The sequence below is a fragment of the Zalophus californianus genome, chromosome 3 (genome assembly GCF_009762305.2).
Source record: "Zalophus californianus isolate mZalCal1 chromosome 3, mZalCal1.pri.v2, whole genome shotgun sequence".
NCBI lineage: Eukaryota > Metazoa > Chordata > Mammalia > Carnivora > Otariidae > Zalophus > Zalophus californianus.
The window spans coordinates 99,112,516-99,131,034 of NC_045597.1; the positions used below are offsets into that span (position 1 = coordinate 99,112,516).

General features: G+C 39.7%; 1 protein-coding gene and 1 long non-coding RNA gene across 2 annotated transcripts in view; one reads left to right on the forward strand and one right to left on the reverse strand.

Moving 5' to 3' along the window:
- Window positions 1–4,305: 4,305 nt before the first annotated feature.
- LOC113920877 (cytochrome c oxidase subunit 6B1-like) lies at window positions 4,306–4,566 on the reverse strand. Its single transcript, XM_027591244.1, has one exon. The coding sequence runs from the start codon at window positions 4,564–4,566 to the stop codon at window positions 4,306–4,308; it is 261 nt and encodes an 86-aa protein (XP_027447045.1).
- An 8,836-nt stretch (window positions 4,567–13,402) lies between these two features.
- The window catches only part of LOC113919869, a 43,005-nt gene continuing 37,888 nt past the window's right edge, over window positions 13,403–18,519 (forward strand). Inside the window, exons 1-2 of the long non-coding RNA XR_003519142.2 lie at window positions 13,403–13,482; window positions 16,745–16,834. This is a non-coding gene — a long non-coding RNA (uncharacterized LOC113919869). The remainder of the gene's footprint in view (window positions 13,483–16,744; window positions 16,835–18,519) is intronic.

Genomic DNA, 18,519 nt, shown 5'->3' on the forward strand with positions numbered 1-18,519 from the left:
GGCATACTGAATTATGTATTATACTATGATTAAAACCAGGTAAATATTGTATACATACTGTGTGTGTGTGTGTGTGTGTGTGTGTGTGTGTGTGTGTGTGTAGAGGGGGTTGTATAAAATTATGAAGGAATCTGAAGAAATATACGATCACTATATAGTAATATGGCAATTATGGGTGGCTTTTAAAAAATCCCTTGTAGGGGCACCTGGACGGCTTAGTCGGTTAAGCATCTGACTCTTGATTTTGGCTCAGATCATGATCTCAGGGTCATGATCTCAGAGTCCTGAGATTGAGCCCCCCGTGGAGCCCTGCACTGAGGCTCTTTTTGGACTCCTCACTGGCCAGCCAGACAGCAGGAAGTCTGCTTGAGATTCTATCTCCCTCTCCTGCTGCCCCTCCCCCAACAGAAATAAATCTTTAAAAAAATTCCTTGTAACAATTTTAAGTCTGTTTAGTAATAAAGAAAAACAAATGTCCTTACATTTATATCTTTATGGCATTGAGTTTTCCTTTGCCTCCCCTTCTTTTAACTTTGAACTTCCTTTTGTGACAGTCACTTCTGCTTCTCTGGCATGTGCTCAAATGTTCAAATGCTAGATGGTAGGCTTCTTCTGTTACACATTCTAGCTCTACTGGATGGCTTCTTCTGTGTAAGCTGAAAATGGGGTCAGTACACAGATCCCTGGCCCTTCCTTAAATTTCATTTCTCTGAAGTGTGATCCATACTGTTACGCACCGCAAAGATCAGCCTTGCCTCGTGTTCTCTGACACCCTCTTGCTACCCACCTTGTGTGTGCAGTGAGGAGACTCTGCTAGGGAATATCCTCTTTAATCTCAGCCCTTCATTTCTTTCCTGGGTGGCCCAATCTTAAATCTGTATTGGTGCAAAATTAAAAATCACTTTCCTGATTCGTTCCTTTGGCCTATCCCATAATCCCTCTTAAGTCATCAAGCTATTACTTTTTACTCTTTTACGGTATACTTTGTCCCTTGTGAGTCATGCTCTGGGAACTTTCTGCTTGCTTAGAGATAAGATTTGACCAAAAATCTGAGAATTTAGAACTACTTGTACTTCCCAATTCCCAGTAGCTTCCATGTTACTTTTGCAAATGTCATTGTTAATATATAATCTCTATATGTATATAATATATATGGATGCCAAAGTATGTGTCAAAAATATAAAATCATGCATTAGAATGATATACATTGAATTAACAAGAGGGATTTTGATATAATGACAAACACGGACATGGAAGAGAAATACCGGCAGTCATTAGCATAGGGGCCCTCAATGGATTGGTAACACTTTCTTTTTTTTTAAAAAGTGGAAGAAACTATGTCACAATGTTAAGATCTGATAAAGCTGAAAAGTGGATCTATATTCTCTGTATCCAAGCGTGTGTTCCCACATTAGTCTCTATTATTGCCTACATGCATGAACTATTTCACAATTTTAAAAATGTCATTGTTAAAACTTTTTATTCCATTGTGCTGGTCATTTAAACTTCTTTATTGATATGTTACAGAAAACATCAGTAAGAGAATTTTGGAAGAGGAGGGAACCCATACAAAATAGAGAGTTGAGAGATGTAGGTTATAGTTAATGGATCAGGAAACAAAGTTACATATGTTGAGAAAGGTACAAAGAGGAAGTAAAGTAAGTGCATTACCTATAATTACACTAGAGGAATTAAAAATAGTGAGGCAGTCATATTGTGGGGGAGGGTGTAAGTGACTAAGCACTCATCTATCAGAATGGGAAGGAAACCCACAGATAAAGTCTGTCTGATAAATGAAGAAGTGGCAATTGGACCATATTACTGAGAGATAGGGAAGTAATCATGCAGAAGAATTAAGAGCATTGTTAGAAAGTTAAACTTGGTTGCTTCTTTCAAGTCTGGGTCTAGGGTTTGGGTGGAAAGTAAAGGGGTGGGGCAGGGCTGGGATGTAGCAGCAAAGCATTCTGACCTTTTGCAATAAGCTCTTCAGCACCATTGATTTTTTTGTAAATGTGCACATGTACTGCTTTGATTTAAAAGATAGCACAATGTTAAGACCATTGAACCCAAGAAAATGTCCCTCCCTTCAGTCATCTGATCAAGTTAGTATTTACTTCTTAAGCTATTTTGCCTGCTTGCTGATAAATTATTTACATCTTCATCCTTTAATTGGTATCCTAGAATGATCCTGTTTTTCTTTCTCTGTTTCTTTTCTTTCTTTTAAAAGAATTTGTACCCTCTGCAAACATTTTAGCAATGGTTTCTCTCTACAAAAATTTAAAAACTATTTATCCATTTATGGAAAGCTTGTTTCTGATAAACTACTAAGTGAAATAAGGAGGTCACCTCCAATTCAACTGGCTTAAAACATGCCTATGACAAACACAAAGAGGCAGAAAGTAGAACCCAGAGCTGGAGGCATGGGGATAGAGAGTAACCGCTAATGGGCTTTTGAAAAGGGTGGGGTGACGAAAATATTTCAGACTTAGTGGTGATGGTTGCACGTCTTTGCGAATACACTAAAAGGACTGAATTGCACACTTTACAGGAGTTAATTTTATGGTACATGAAATATATCTCAAAAAAATATGCCTATGAAAAAATACTACCAGGGCATAAACTAGAATGATAGTCATGCAATATGTAGGGAATATTTTTTCTTTTACTTCCCTTAAGCTTTAGTAATGTGACATCACCTTCATAATTTCAGAAATATTTTAAAGTAACATCATTAACATCAGTGTGTGGTATCATCTCCTTGTGTCTAACTTTTCCTCCTAATTCACTGATACTTTTTGTTTTTTCGTGCACTCTTATGTGCATAATTATTTGCATTTTAATCTATTTTCTTTATAGCTTGGCATTTGGTGTTACTCTCATTCTTGTTTGACTTTTTCTTTGTCTTTTTATCACCTTGATGCTGCCAAATCTTTACTTGTAATTTACTTTTTCTGCTCTTTTCTTCACTCACTGTAACACTTTGCTTTGCTACTTTTCTTGAGAGCTCTCCCTGACATACATATAAATGCTTTAACCAAACTGTGACTTTGTGAAAGAGGAGCTAGACTTTCCTGCCTTGAATCATTCCTCAGTCCAGTCAAAGCTGGCAGGTAATCTGGAGGAAGGGGGAAAGGAGAACAAGGAAAGTAAGAGGAGAAGAAATACATTTATTGAGCCCCTTCCATCTGCCAGGCTCTGTACATGCATTTTCTCAATCCTCCCTCAAGCTGGGGAGGCACTGTTACCCTCTCCTTTTCAATGCGGATCTGTGACTCAGATCACTTAAGCAACTTGCTCAAGGTCATGCAGCTGGTAAATAGCAGAGGCAAGTGTCAGATCCAGTTCTGCCTCCGTTCAAAACCAGCACTCTCTTGCCCTACACCTTCTTGTTGGGTTAGGTCAGTTCTATTGAGACATATTGCCAAGATGGCCTCCAACGGTTGTACCAACTTATACTAATGATCAGTGAATTTTCATGTTTATTGGCCACGTATATATTTACCATTAGTAGATTTTCTGATGTATGTTAGCCATTTACATAATTTCCTCTCTGAATGTCCTCTGCTTATTCCCTTTTCCTGCTCTCCTACCATGTTATACATTATTTATAATTCTTATTGATTCATAGCACTCGATCTCTATCATGGCTAAGGATTCTTTATTTTCTATGCTATAACTGTGATTTCCTAGATTGTCATTCACTTCCCAATTTTGTTTATAGTACTTTTAAATATAAATTATAAAACATATAAGTGTTCACGTTTTACCTGGTCTTCTTTAAAGTTACATGTTTAATATTACTCCAAAAAATGATTTTACCACCCTAAGGTTATAAAAACATTTCTGTAGATTTTGTTTTTAGTAGTTTTATAATTTTTTCTTTTATTAAAAAGTGTTCAGGTCCTTAAACTATCTGGAATTAAGCATATGATATGAGAGGAAATGAACATTACTCTTTGTCCTAAACAATAATCAGGTGTCCCAAATCAGTTCATTCCACTTTATATACTGAATTTGTATGCCCCCTTTATGGAATTCTAAATGCATACACACAGCATACATATACTAAATTGAGATACACACACACACACACACACACACACACACACATCTATCTCTAAATTTTCTAGTCCATTCCATTGATTTTCTGCCTATTCTTTTTTTTTTTTATACTTTTCCAATGAGTATTTATTATTAGTTAAGCCATGATTCAGAATCCCAGGGTGGGGATCACCATGCACCCAGGTCCCCCTTCACCTCCCTGGGAGAAGGAGGGAGGACAGAGGAGAGGTGAGTGAAGCCAGTTTAGATCTTCCCAGGAAATGTGCCTTCTGCCCACCGGTCGTCCCAGGTTGATACCCAGGATATGGGGCAGAGGGACTTGTACACACAACGGTACCATTCGCACATGGAGACATCACCCCCTTTAGCAGTCATTGCCTTCTCACAGCGGTGGAAGTCCAGGTAGTTCTGCCAGCAGTTCCTGGTCTGGTACTGGTTGGGGAAGCGGCTGTCAAAAGGGTCAGTCTGGTAGTTCTTGATTTTGGTCTTGATGTCTTCTGCCATGGTGCTGATTCTAAACACACCACAGCAGCACCTCTGCCTATTCTTAAACCAGTAGCATGCTGTTAATTTTTGAAATTCAGTAGAACAAATCCTATCCTCTTATAATATCTTTTAAAATAATAAAGAAGCCCCCCAAAATCGCATGAATAAATAAGTAAATAAGTAAATAAATAAATATTGCACCCAAAGATGCTAAATGACTTGCTCAAATGCATGTATCATTAGAGATAGAGTTCAGAGAGCACTCTGTGTCTTGAGTTTGAGTCATTTATCCATTTATTTAACACATTTTTCCTGAGCATTAACTATATGCTAGAAGTTGTAACTTCTGAGAAGCCAGCAGTGAAGGAAACAAACAAAAAAATCTATGCCCTCATGGTGTTAATACATATTCAACATTATTATTCATTCTCAAATAGATATATCCTCCTTATACCTCTGCTAAGTTTCCCAATTTTTGCGAAATACATCTTAGTTATTATTTCAGCATTACTAAAGGAGTTAGTCTTGCACTTTATATTTCATAGCCTCTTTTTCTTGCATATAAAAATTTTCAAACTCTACAGTTTCACTTCTTTTCGTTTTTTAATGCAAAGTAATAATCCCTTCTATATCCAAGTTTGGTTTCTAAAAACCTCTTTGTAGAGAGCTCATTGTTAAGGAGCTTAAGGCTTTGTGAGGAAAAAGGCTTTGTGAGGAAATCAGGTCATAATTAAACTAGAAAAAAATACATATTTTCCTTAAAAATATATTAAAATAAAATAATACATCTAGCATGTATTACACATCTGAAGTTAGTAATTAATTTCCCTTCACCATTTTTTGCTTTGGGGGACCTTTCCAGAACTTCTCTTTTATGAAATTTCAGCAAGATGCATACTATTTTATTTTATAGCACATGATATTCATGATGAGTCTTTTCCCTATTAGTTTTGATCCCTACATTTTAAATTTTATCACTTGGAGTAATTGGCTCCCACTCTCTAGTCCCAAAATGACCCTAAAGAAAGTCACTCAACAGTAGTTGAATAGAATTATACATATTTGGGATCTGAAGTTGTACAGATCTGGATTCAGAATCAGCTTTGCCTCAGAATCACTGTGTGACCTTGGGCAAGTGAGGTAACCTCTCTGAGTTAGGTTTCTCCATCTATAAATTGGTGAGAATAATAACAGTGCTTCATAGATCGAGAAAATTAAATAAGCTGAATATATAAAGTTAACAGTGTTTTTCACATGACACATGTTAAATAAATGTTAGCCAATGTTTTTATTGAGATGGTTGTCAATATCCTTACACTACAAAAAATAATGGTTCATTTGGGTGATAGAAGCAGGGGTATCTTTTTTTAAATTTAATTTTATTATATTATGTTTGACACCATACATTACATCATTAGTTTTTGATGTAGTGTTCCATGATTCATTGTTTGTGTATTACACCCAGTGCTCCATTCAATACATGCCCTCCTTAATACCCATTATAAGGCAACCCATCCCCACACACCCCTCCCCTCTAAAACCCTCAGTTTGTTTCTCAGAGTCCATAGTCTCTCATGGTTCGTCTCCCCCTCTGATTCCCCCTGTTCATTTTTCCCTTCCTACTGTCTTCTTTTTTTTTTAACATATAATGTATTATTTGTTTCAGAGGTACAGGTCTGTGATTCATCAGTCTTACACAATTCACAGCACTCACCATAGCACATACCCTCCCCAATGTTCATCACCCAGCCACCCCATCCCTCCCACCCCCACTACTCCAGTAACCCACAGTTAAGAATTCCTCATATCAGTGAGATCATATGATATTTGTCTTTCTCTGATTGACTTATTTTGCTTAGCATAATATACTCTAGTTCTATCCACATTGTTGCAAATGGCAAGATTTCATTGTGTTTTATGATGGCTGCATAATATTCCATTGTGTATATATACCACATCTTTATCCATTCATCTGTTGATGGACATCTTGGCTCTTTCCGTAGTTTGGCTATTGTGGACATTGCTGCTATAAACATTGGGGTGCACGTACCCCTTTGGATCACTATGTTTGTATCTTTGGGGTAAATACCCAGTAGTGCAATTGCTGGGTCGTAGGGTAGCTCTATTTTCAACTTTTTGAGGAACCTCCATACTGTTTTCCAGAGTGGCTGCACCAGCTTGCATTCCCACCAACAGTGTAGGAGGGTTCCCCTTTCTCCGCATCCCCGCCAACATCTGTCGTTTCTTGACTTGTTGATTTTAGCCATTCTGACTGGTGTGAGGTGGTATCTCGTTCAGTTTTGATTTGGATTTCCCTGATGCTGAGTGATGTTGAGCACTTTTTCATGTGTCTGTTGGCCATTTGGATGTCTTCTTTGGAAAAATGTCTGTTCATGTCTTCTGCCCATTTCTTGATTGGATTATTTGTTCTTTGGGTGTTGAGTTTGATAAGTTCTTTATAGATTTTGGATACTAGCCCTTTATCTGATATGCCATTTGCAAATATCTTCTCCCATTCTGTTGGTTGTCTTTTGGTTTTGTTGACTGTTTTCCTTGAAGCAGGGGTATCTTGAGGATATTCATAGAAGTAAAGGCTCTAAGAACCGCCTGGGAATTCAGGGGAAGCAATGGGGTTAGACCTCATGGATATTGGCAGTCATTCATGCACTAGAGGCATCCTGGGAAGAGTCGCTGACCTGGGTCATCTTGGCAAGCTCAGGGATCCCATAACCACCATGACTCAGCAGCCCTCCATCTTCACCACTCCATTTCTATTCCTACTCACCAATTTCTCAACTCCCCTGCGAAGACCTTTTGATTTCAGCTTACCCTGGTTTCCGCTTGTTCATAAGTGCGCTTGCTCACCTTTTCTAATAATGCAAAGCTTCAACTTATTCGCAACTCATCAGTTCCAGGTCAGATTTCTAGGAGCTAGAGTTCGCTTGATCTGATGATATCCCTCTTTGCATACATGTTCTATGCCAAACCATCTCATAGGCCTTCGACACATCTAAAAATTGTTTGGGGGCAAACACTGAGGTGGGAGAACTGGAGGTTGAGGGATTAGGCAGGGGTTGGATCAGTCATGTGGTATGGAATATGCCTACGTTCCCAGTAGGAGTCACAGGCTTTGTGATTCTCCCAAAGAGTTGTGTGGTGACTCGCTTCTCGCTTCTCCATAGCTATACTTTGAGTAAATTATATCTAATCTATTCAACATAGCCAAAAAGTAATCTTCCTTCCATCTGAAGGAAGTAATTAATTTCCCTTTTCCATTAGTTGTTTTATTATTTAGGTTGGTTTCCAACTTGATATAAAATGGGGAAATTTTTTTAACGATTTTATTTATTTATTTGAGAGAGAGAGAATGAGAGATAGAGAACACGAGAGGAAAGAGGGTCAGAGGGAGAAACAGACTCCCTGCTGAGCAGGGAGCCCGATGTGGGACTCAATCCTGGGACTCCAGGATCATGACCTGAGCCGAAGGCAGTCGCTTAACCAACTGAGCCACCCAGGTGCCCCTAAAATGGGGAAAGTTTTAACTCAGAGGATCCAGTCAAGGATTAAAAAGTAGATGCCCAAACCCAGTCTGTCCTCCTATATTACTTTGTTTCTTATTTTAAAATTATTCCCTGGGGGCACTTGGGTGGCTCAGTTGGTTAAGTGTCTGACTCTTGAGTTCAGCTCAGGTCATGATCTCAGGGTCCTCGGATAGAGCCCCACATTGGGCTCTGTGCTCAGCATTGGAGTCTTGGGATTCTCTCCCTCTGCCCTTCACCTGCTTGCACTCTTTCTCTCTCTCTAAAATAAATAAATAAATCTTTTAAAAAAATAAAATCATTCCCTGTTTCTTTCCTTTCTGACCTCCAGTAACTCTAAATTTGAGGGCTCTATTGTTATTTCAATGACCTGTTTCTGGTTTATATAATGCTTGGCCCATATGTGTATGGTTTATTTTTAGCTCCTCTAGGCTTACTTTGAACTCCTTTTACTTCCTTAGATTCTCAATGTTTTACTTCCTTAATCTCAGGACTCATGTTACTTCCTCTTCCTCTATTCTCCTGTCTTCAATAGCTTAGGCACTCTCCACAGGGCTTCTCATCTCCTTTGGGCTTCACCTCCATGGATTTCCATGGAACCCCTTTCCTCCTACTTCTTCCTGCCTCTGTCATTGAGTTCATAAAGTTTTCTCCTCCATTGACTCAAAACAAAGGTATCTCTGCTGGAGTACATAATCTTGCTACTCTTTCCTCAGCAAAGGTTCATCTTGGCAATCACTGTCCATTTTTTTTATGCGTTTAATTTTATCTCCACCATTTCCTGAAATTCGTCTTCTTGTTTTTATCTAGACTCTTCTGCTTCTGCTTCTTTATCTCCTATTTCTCTTATGGAATCAGTTAATTCCCTGGCATTCAAAGGGCAAGTGATACCAAACATTGCCTGCATTAATTTTCTAGAGCTGCTATAATAAAGTACCATGACTGTGTGACTTCAACAGAAATTTATTTTCTCGTAGTTCTGGGGGTTGGAAATCCAATAACAAGATTGGTTTCTTCTGAGACCTCTCCCTGGTTTGTAGATGACCTCCTTCTCCCTGCATCCTCACATGGTCTTCCCCTCTGTGTGTCTATGTCCTAATTTCCTTTTTTTATAGGGACAACAGTTATATGGGATCATGGCCCACCCTAATGACCTCATTTGGATATTACCCTTTTAAAGACCCCATCTTCAAATACTATAATATTCTGAGGTACTGGAGGGTTAGCACTTCAACATATGAAAATTTGGGGGAGGGCGACATAATTCAGCCCTTAACAGTGCCTATTCTTTAAAATACAGATCAACATTTTTCTCCTCCTCCATGAAGTTTTCTGACCCCAAAAGCCCACAGTGACATGGTCCTTCTAGAACTTCTGTGGAAGTTATTATCCCCTACCATCCATCTGGTAATCAGTCATGAGCTCTCTTGTAACATCTCTTGTTTTGCCATATTAAGTTATTAGGTATGATTTGTGTTGGTAATTTCTTATGTTCTATTTCCTAAATAGGGTAAATGAAGATGAACCATACCTCTCACTCTCTGAATCACCATGAAATCAGGGCCAGTACTTTGCATGTCATTTGTTCTCAATAAGTAAGTTTGACAATTTTCGTCAATATTCTCCCACGTTAGATTCTTCTAAATTCAAACACCTTAAAGCTTGTCATTAATTAATTATTTTCAGTCAACTAAAAATATGTTTTCTTTGAGAAGGGGCCCTGTTTGCCCAAATTAGCCAGAACCCCATCAGGTAGGACAGGACAGTGATGAAACATGGTTGGGGCTGGTTCTATAGGGTTCAAAAACAACTGAGATTATTGGTAAGGTCGGGATGGGGTCAGTTCAGGACAAGGTCCTTAATAAGACCGTGGTCAGAGCATGGGTATTGGGGGTCCATTTGATTGGCGAGGTGAGTATGGAACAAAGGACACGCCCAAGTTGCAAGTCAGGCTTTTGTTAGTGAAACAAGAAGAAAGCATTGCTAAGGGAACAGCACCGAGGGGGGTGGGTGTTGAGAGAGAAACGCTGTCTCAATGCTCAAGTGCTTAAGAATCCCTTCAATGACAGGCCACACAGTTGGAACAATGACCCATGTATAAGATGTCATCTTTCTAGATGGCCCAATGAGTGTGGCCTTTCAGAGATCCTCAGTTTCTATCTCACTGGAGTCTTGTTCTACTGGTGCCTCATTTCCCCCCCACCAAATGGCCCCCAAAGACCAGAGGGCTTGAGGCCTTTTCCCATCAGGCCACATCGGCATCACTAACCATGCTCGCTCTGCAAGCAACATGTAACGTCTTTCCCAACAGAACCCTTGATCCTTGTGGCCTTTCTTTCTCAAATCTCGTCATCCAAAACCATTTCTAATGTTTTTAAGTTTATTAAGCATTTACTAAATGTTAAGCGTTATGATAAATACTTTAGAAGCATCTTTTCTTTTTCTTTTTTAAGATTTTATTTATTTATTTGACAGAGAGAGACACAGCAAGAGAGGGAACACAAGCAGGCGGAGTGGGAGAGGGAGAAGCAGGCTTCCTGCGGAGCAGGGAGCCCGATGCAGAGCTCGATCCCAGGACCCTGGGATCATGACCTGAGCCGAAGGCAGACACTTAATGGCTGAGCCACCCAGGCGCCCCTAGAAGCATCTTTTCATTACAACCCTCTGAGATAGTATATTGGTTTTCTATTGCTAATATTCTATAATAAGTCATCACAAAACTAGTTGCTTAAAATGACATTAATTTATTCTCTCACAGTTTCTGTGCGTCAGGAGTCCAGGTACAAGTTAGCTGGGTCCTCTGTTGAGGGTCTCACAGGCTTAAACAAGGTGTCCTCTGGGGCTGTGAACTCATCTGGGGCTCTGGTCCTTTTCCAAGTTCACTGGTTTTTGGCAGAGTTCATTCCTTGCAGCAAGGTGACCAAGGTCCTGGTTTTCTTACTAGCTCCCAGCAGGGGATTACTTTCAGCTCCAAGTGGCCACCCTCAGATTCCTGCCATGTGGCTTCTCTTCTCATGAGTTGTTTGATTTCTTCTACGGCAGTAGGAGAGTCTCTCTGAGGCTTTACCTTCTTCTAAAAGCTATCTGATAGGTCAGACTCACCTAGGATTATCTCTCTTTGATTAACTCTAAGGCAACTGATTAATAACCTACTTGCAGGAGTGATATTTCATCATATTCACTGGTGCCACCCCATACTTGCAGGGGAGGGGCATGCACACCACAGGGCAGAAATCTTGAGGCCGTCTTAGAATGCTGCCCACCACGTGGAGGTACCACTGTGACACCCCAGATTACGGATGCAAAGCATAGTCACACAGCTTGTAAGTGGCAGAACTGTAAAATTCCAGGCATTTGGATTCCCAAACCACTGAAACCAGTGTATGAGGCCATTTTTATTAGCTTGACTTCTGCCTGCAACATTGTGCTTATCCCTATTTCTGCCTATAATATTGCATTTGTTCTGTCCACGTCCAACATCATTCTCATGTCTCTCATAAAGTCTTTTTGATTAACCAAGCTTGATGTTGACCACAACTAACCATCACATCTCTCATACATTTTCAAAACCATCTGTCAGTTAAATATTTACAGGACACACTAAGTATCAAGAACTAATGTTCTGTGTTTATGCTAGAAACATATTGACTATTTTCTATAACTGACCAGTGTTTATCAAACTTAGCCTAAAGAACACTTTATCCCTAGGCATAGTTAGAAATAAAAAAAAATAAAAGATTTGTTTCCACCCCTCAAAAAAAACCTACAACAAATGATGTGCCCTTTGCCCAAGAGATAAACTATACTAGAAACAGTGAAGTGTCTTTTGGGAGTTGGACCAACACCTTGTAGTATCAATGTAACTAAAAACTCTAATTCAAGCTAAATGTGTGCAGGAAAGTTGGTCCAAGAGTCTTGCTTTGTAATGCAGTGGTTCTCAAATTTGAGTACATTGGAATCAACTGAAGGCTTATTAAAATATAGATTTCTGAGCTCCCTCCCCAGAGTTTCTGTTTAGCAGGTCAGTAGCAGGGCCTGTGGGTTTGTGTTCCTAACAAGTTACCAGTTGGGTCTGGGGGCCACACTGAGAAACACTATTCTGGAGGGGAGAACAAATAGACAGAAACTATAGAATAGCTAGTTTTAGCCAAAGATTTAGAGGAATTCTTTTTTAAAGCCATTGTTACTCTCCAACAAAGGACAGGCTCTTTAGTGAAAAAGGGAACTTTCCATGAGTAGAAATAAGCAGAGAGAGCACCTGGGTGGCTTAGTTGGTTAAGCCTCTGCCTTCTGCTCAGGTCATGATTGAGTACAGCATCAGGCTCCCTGCGTGCTTTCTCTCACTCTCTCTTTCAAATAAATAAAATCTTAAAAGAAAAAAAAAAGAAAGGCAAATATTGGATGATTGCTCAGAGGGGAAATGGTAACTGATCACTATAATAAGGAGTGGTGTCCTGGGTCCAATCCATGAAGCCCGGGTTGACCTGGGGGAATTGGTAGGGCAGAGGGAGGGGGAGATGGGATTTTGCCAGGACACAGCATCCGAAAGAGAAGCCGAAGTGCTGAATCAAATGAGCTTGGCACTATCTGGAAGAGCATTTTAACTCACCAACAAGAATGAGAAATTAGAGCAGTAACTAGGAAGCAAATATTAGACCAAGCAAGGAATACCAGACCTACATCATTCTAGAAAGCATTATGTGGCTTATAACTGAGGGGTAGGTAGAAATGAAAAATCAAAGCAGAAGGAGGGGAACAAGGCATTTCAGGATGATAATCCACAAATGCTCGGCATCCCAAAGGGTGGCCCTATTGTACAAGTCTAGTCAAATATTTCCAGACTGGGACAATGGGTGGAAGATTGATTGGGGGGGCAAAGAGCAATCACTGCACAGAGCGGAGTTGTGCTGGGATTGCTCCTCAAACCCAACTGAGCACCAGTCACCAAGGGGAACTTTTAACAATACCAGATCTCAGAGTCCCAGTGAGTTTAGGATCAGCAATGCAAGGTCACATGTACTGGGAGAGAGACAGGAATCTGCCATTCCCAGCCATCTTCAGGTTTGTAATTCACTAGCCCTAATGATCTCCATCAACATTAACATTTGCTAGTCATCCCTGAAGCTCTTTCACAACAGGACACTTGGTCCTGTGAGTTTTTAATCCTTAAGCAATTCCATCCAGTCCTCTTGCTGAGAACACACTTATTTTTACAAGCAGGCCACCGAAAGGAAACCAATGTGCTTCTACTTTAACTTTTTTTTTCCTGTATTGAGCTGTGAGTTGATCATTTTATTTGCATAAAAAAGGACTTCTGCTTTTAAAATGAAAGGTTTGAAAACAACTGCGGAATAGTGGAGGAAGGAATGCCAGTCTTTGAAGACACACAGACCAGGTTTGAATCCCAGCACTGCCACTTCTCTCGCAGTAACCTTGGGGGAGTGCCTTCATCTCTCTGAGTCTTGCTTTTCTTATCGGTGTGCCGAGAAAAATAGGCCAAGCTTTCCGAACTCTTTGAGGTCACTGTTGTATTCCTAGTTCTTGGCACATGGGAGTTCACAAAAAAAAATCTGCTGAATGAGCTAATAATTTATATGTAGACAGTAGCACAGCACCTGCTTACTAAAGGGGAGTTAGTGTTCTTATTACTGCAAGCGACCCCAGCCCCCTCTTTTTTTTGGACTCCTGCTCAAATACTGCATGTGCCTGACTTCACATTTCAGAAAAAATCATTTGAGGAGGTATTGAGATTTGGATGTGGTACAGTTGAGACGTGGCCAAAGGGGACTTTATTTTGACCTATAACTTTTATAATTGTGGAAGGGAAAATATATTCATGTATTATTTGTCAAATGGGGAAAAATAGAAAAAATTTAAAAGTAAACTAAAAAGCTCCCTCACATCACCCCATGAATGGTCTGCCAGCCAGCTTAAGGGTTCTTCTTGGATTTTTTACTTAGAGTCACACACAGATACACACACACACACACACACACACACACACACACACACACACACACACACACACACACACAAACCAGGCCCTCAGCTTTCCATCTAATTAACATTTTCCTTTTCATTAAACAAATTGCCTTGAACCCATCTTCTACTGGAGAAATATGTTTAGCTCTTCTTAATTCAACTGTTGCCTCACCCTCTGCCATCTGAGCCCCTTATCATGTTCAGAACAATTCTGATTAATTTATTTAAGTCTTTTATCTTAAGGACTCCAGTTACAGCTCTCTCTCAGTGGTGTGTGCTATTGTATGCGGACTGGCCTGAGAGTGGTCTCTCTGTCTCTCTTTTTTAAATATTTTATTTATTTATTTGAGAGAAATAGAGAGAGAAAGCACAAGCAGGGGGAGCGGCAGGAAGAGGGAGAGGAAGAAGCAGGCTCCCCGTGGAGCAGGGAGCCTGATGTCAGGCTCAATCCCAGGACCCTGAGATCATGACCTGAGCCCAGGACCCGAGATCATGACCTGAGCTGAAGGCAGATGCTTAAAGTGCTGAGCCACCCAGGCGCCGCTGAGAGGGGTCTCTTAACCCTTTGCTGCCCCAAAGTTCTCCATTTAACAGCCATCAGTCCAAAATTTTCTGATTTCCTGGCAGGACCATCCACGTTGGGTCTCACTTGACCTAGTCGTCTCTTTCTCTCATGTGTAAACTCCTCAACTCCTCTAGCAGATGATGAGTTCCTTGGCAGTGGAGCCTAAGCCTGCAACCTGTTGATGTCTCTTTTGCCCAGCAGTCCCTTAGTCATGTAGGAAGTGCTCCTGTTGGATGAATGAAACTGGAGTTTTGATCTCGTATTTTTTTTAATTGGTCTGCTCACTACTTTTTATCTACAATAAATAGAAGTTGTGCCCAAGGAGCCACTTCCCCTTTTTATAACAGGTAATTTCCAACTGTCTACTATTTTTCAAGGTCATTTCTAACTTCTGATCAAGTTTTTAAAATGTGAATGTTGTAATTTCTATTGGCCATGTACTTAAACCTGTCCTGGGTTTTATTCTGAATGTCCTATTGATTTTTTCCCCCTCCCTATTAATTTGGCTAAAGACATTCTTAACTTCTGTTCTCTTCTTGCAGAATATGGTGATTTTATAGCTTATTTTTCATGACAACTAAGTCAGTGGATGTAAATACTGGATAAATGTCAACATCTTCTCATCCAGAGGGTTTTTTGTTTGGTTGGTTTTTTTTGGTTTTTCTTAGTAAAGACTACTAGCCTTGGAAAGTCCTGGGTTTGAATCCTGGGTCTGCCATTTAGTAGTTGTGTGGTTGTGGACTACTTATTTCACTTTTCGAAGTCTTATTTCCTTGTTTGTAAAAGTAAAAGAAAAAAAAACACTGCCCGTATATAATTATTATGAGGATTAAATGAGAAAATGACATTAAGGACTTAGCTCACTGGCCAGTCCACAGATAATGCTTAATAAATAGTATCTATGATTATTATCCAGGTGGATATCATGGACTTTATTCACTCATTTATTCATCTATTCATCCAGTTATTATGGTGCACCTGTTATAGCAATGCCACTTCCCTAGGCTCTAGAGGGAAAGAAAAATGATCAAGACATTCTTCTTGCTTTTACTAAAGGAACATATGTGTGTGTGTGTGTGTGTGTGTGTGTGTGTGTGTGCATGTCTTTTACTATCTCCATATATTTAGCTATACAAACAATGGTGATATAAGTACTGGCAGTAAACATGCTTTTTTTTTAATTGAGGTATAATTAACATAGAATGTTATATTAGTTTCAGGTGTATCCATGCTTTTTTATGTTAATCATTTAACCAACAAGTCTCTATTAAATCTCAATACTCACTACTCTAAGGAACTCAGAAGTGCTGTACACAAAACACTCCTTACAAGAAGTTTCTATGAGGCTGTAAATACAAACATAACAAAGAAGGACTGCATATAATCAGGATATCAAGGCACAAAATTGCAGAACAGTGGTTCTCCGCCTGCTCTCAGCCAGGACACAACTGAGGGACTATGATTCACACTCTCCAATTAATCATGGTTGTGTCAATGTCTGTTCTGTCCCCTATTACTCTTGCTCAACAGGATTGAATGAGTAAGTGCAGGGCAGAGATAGGGAGAGTTCTGAACTCAATCTTCTGAACTATGAGGTACAAATTATTTGGCTGAGGTTGAGAAACAGTAAGAAAAGGTTCGTAAACTGAAATGCCTGCAGGAAGTGAGGTGAGCTAAACATGAGAACCCACAGAAAGCCATTGGAGAAAACCATGGTGCACAGGATTACATACCTTCTAAACAGGGCTGTGCTCACGTGGCTCTATGAATCATAGGACTGGAATCGACAGCAACTCTGATGTCTCAAAAAACCCCAGATATCTGCAATCTTAGGTGAAAATTTTGGACTTGAATGTTGATTCAAACAATTTTAAAACAGTGTGAGACAAATCAAACATGTCAGTTTGTGACCAAATTTACAGACCAAAACTCTATTGATTTTATATCCTTGTCAGTAAAAAAAAGTATTGAACATGCAATTCAGAAGGTAATTTATAAATAATTTACATGTACTAAAAAATCGATGAATTCAATGTGAATAATGTCTTCTTTCTTTTAAGAATAAAGTAAATCTAAATAAATGTTCTCACCTTTCCCCTTTTCACCCTAGCGCACCGTGGTGTGTGGTACCATGGAGACCACTGCCCGGACTCTGGCTGCTGGAGGAGTTTGAAGGTCATGGGACATAGAGAAGTGAAAAGTAAGTCTCTTTTGCTCTCTCATGCCTGACACCCAAGTTCCCAATTTCCTTCCCCAAAGCAGCCACTATAAATAGTTGGTTTGTGTGTATGTGTGTGTATTTTTGTTTATTAATTTATTCAAGAGAAATGTATTAATAGCTGCTATGCACTAGACCCTGTTTTAGGTGCTTGGGGGATAAATGCAATAAACAAAACAGCTTCTGTCATGGGACTTTAGATTCTAGTGTTCTTCATGGGACACTAATTACATTCTGTTGGGAGAGATAGATAATAAACAACTAAATATTATATATATAATTAAATGTCAAGTGGTGTTAAGTGCTATGAAGAAAACTGAATGAGGGTGGGGTGATAGACAACAATAAGTAGGTGGTGTGTAGGGAGGGAGGATACAGAGAGAGGAACTAGGAAAGGTCTCTTTGGGGAGAGGACATTTGAGCACAGATCTGAGTGAGAAGCCAGCCTCACAGTATCTGAGAAAAGCACTCTAGGCAGAGGGGCTATGAGTTGCAAAGACTCTGAGGTAAGAATGAAGTAGAACAAGAAAAACTGAGGTCAGAACCAGATCATATGAGGCTGTGGAGCTCTGGTGAGGAGTCTGGTTTTATTTGGCAGATTGAAAAAATACTTTAGGGCGCCTGGGTGGCTCAGTTGGTTAAGCAACTGCCTTCAGCTCAGGTCATGATCCTGGAGTCCCAGGATCGAGTCCCACATGGGGCTCCCTGCTCAGCAGGGAGTCTGCTTCTCCCTCTGACCCTCTTCCCTCTTGTGCTCTCTGTCTCTCATTCTCTCTCTCTCAAATAAATAAATAAAATCTTTAAAAAAAATAAAAGAAAAAGAAAAAAAAGAAAAAATACTTTAAAGGTTTTGAACAGGGGGCTGATGTGATTTAATTTCTCCTTTAACTGGATTCCTTGGGCTGCTGTGTGGGGACAAGACCTAAGGATGGAAGCAGGGAGGCCAGTCAAGCAATGAGAGGCTGCTAACCTAGCAGAGGCATGACGTGATGGCTTTCTGAAGGATGAGAGGGATGCAGGGAGAAATATGGCTGGAACTGGGATTTATTTTGAATGTAGACTCAACAGAACTTGCTGATGAATTATTATAGACACACACCAAATATATTTTTATATCTGCACTCCATTTTTAAAACATAAATAATTGTTTAATATACAAGTTATTCTGCATCTTGTGTTTTGTCACTTGATATTAGAGACTATTATATATCATTCTGTATTAAAGACATTGATCACTTTATTTTCCGTCTCTTTTCTTTTGTTATTTGTCTTTAAATTAACATGCACATAATGTTGAATACAAATATTTCTGTACAGCTGATTGTGAAACACAGCAGGTCCTCCTCCCCCCACTTATCATTTCCTCCTTCCCAGAGGCAGCAGCTTCTCCTCTCTTACCTGATTGTTTTGGTATTAGTACCCATTTCTGTAGGTAGTATTCTTGCATTGTTATTTCTGGGCTCTCTAGTTTTAAATATGATGTCTTGATTTTCCTTCAGGAAGAGGACCAGAGAGTAGGGCTCCACTCTTTAATCTTTCCTGCCCCACCATCTGTACCCACTTTTTGCACCCCATTTTTTTCTCCTAATATGGTCAAACTGTAATTTTGGTTAGTTCAATATTCAATGTTGACTGGCATATGACTAAACACTAATTACCAGTAAGTC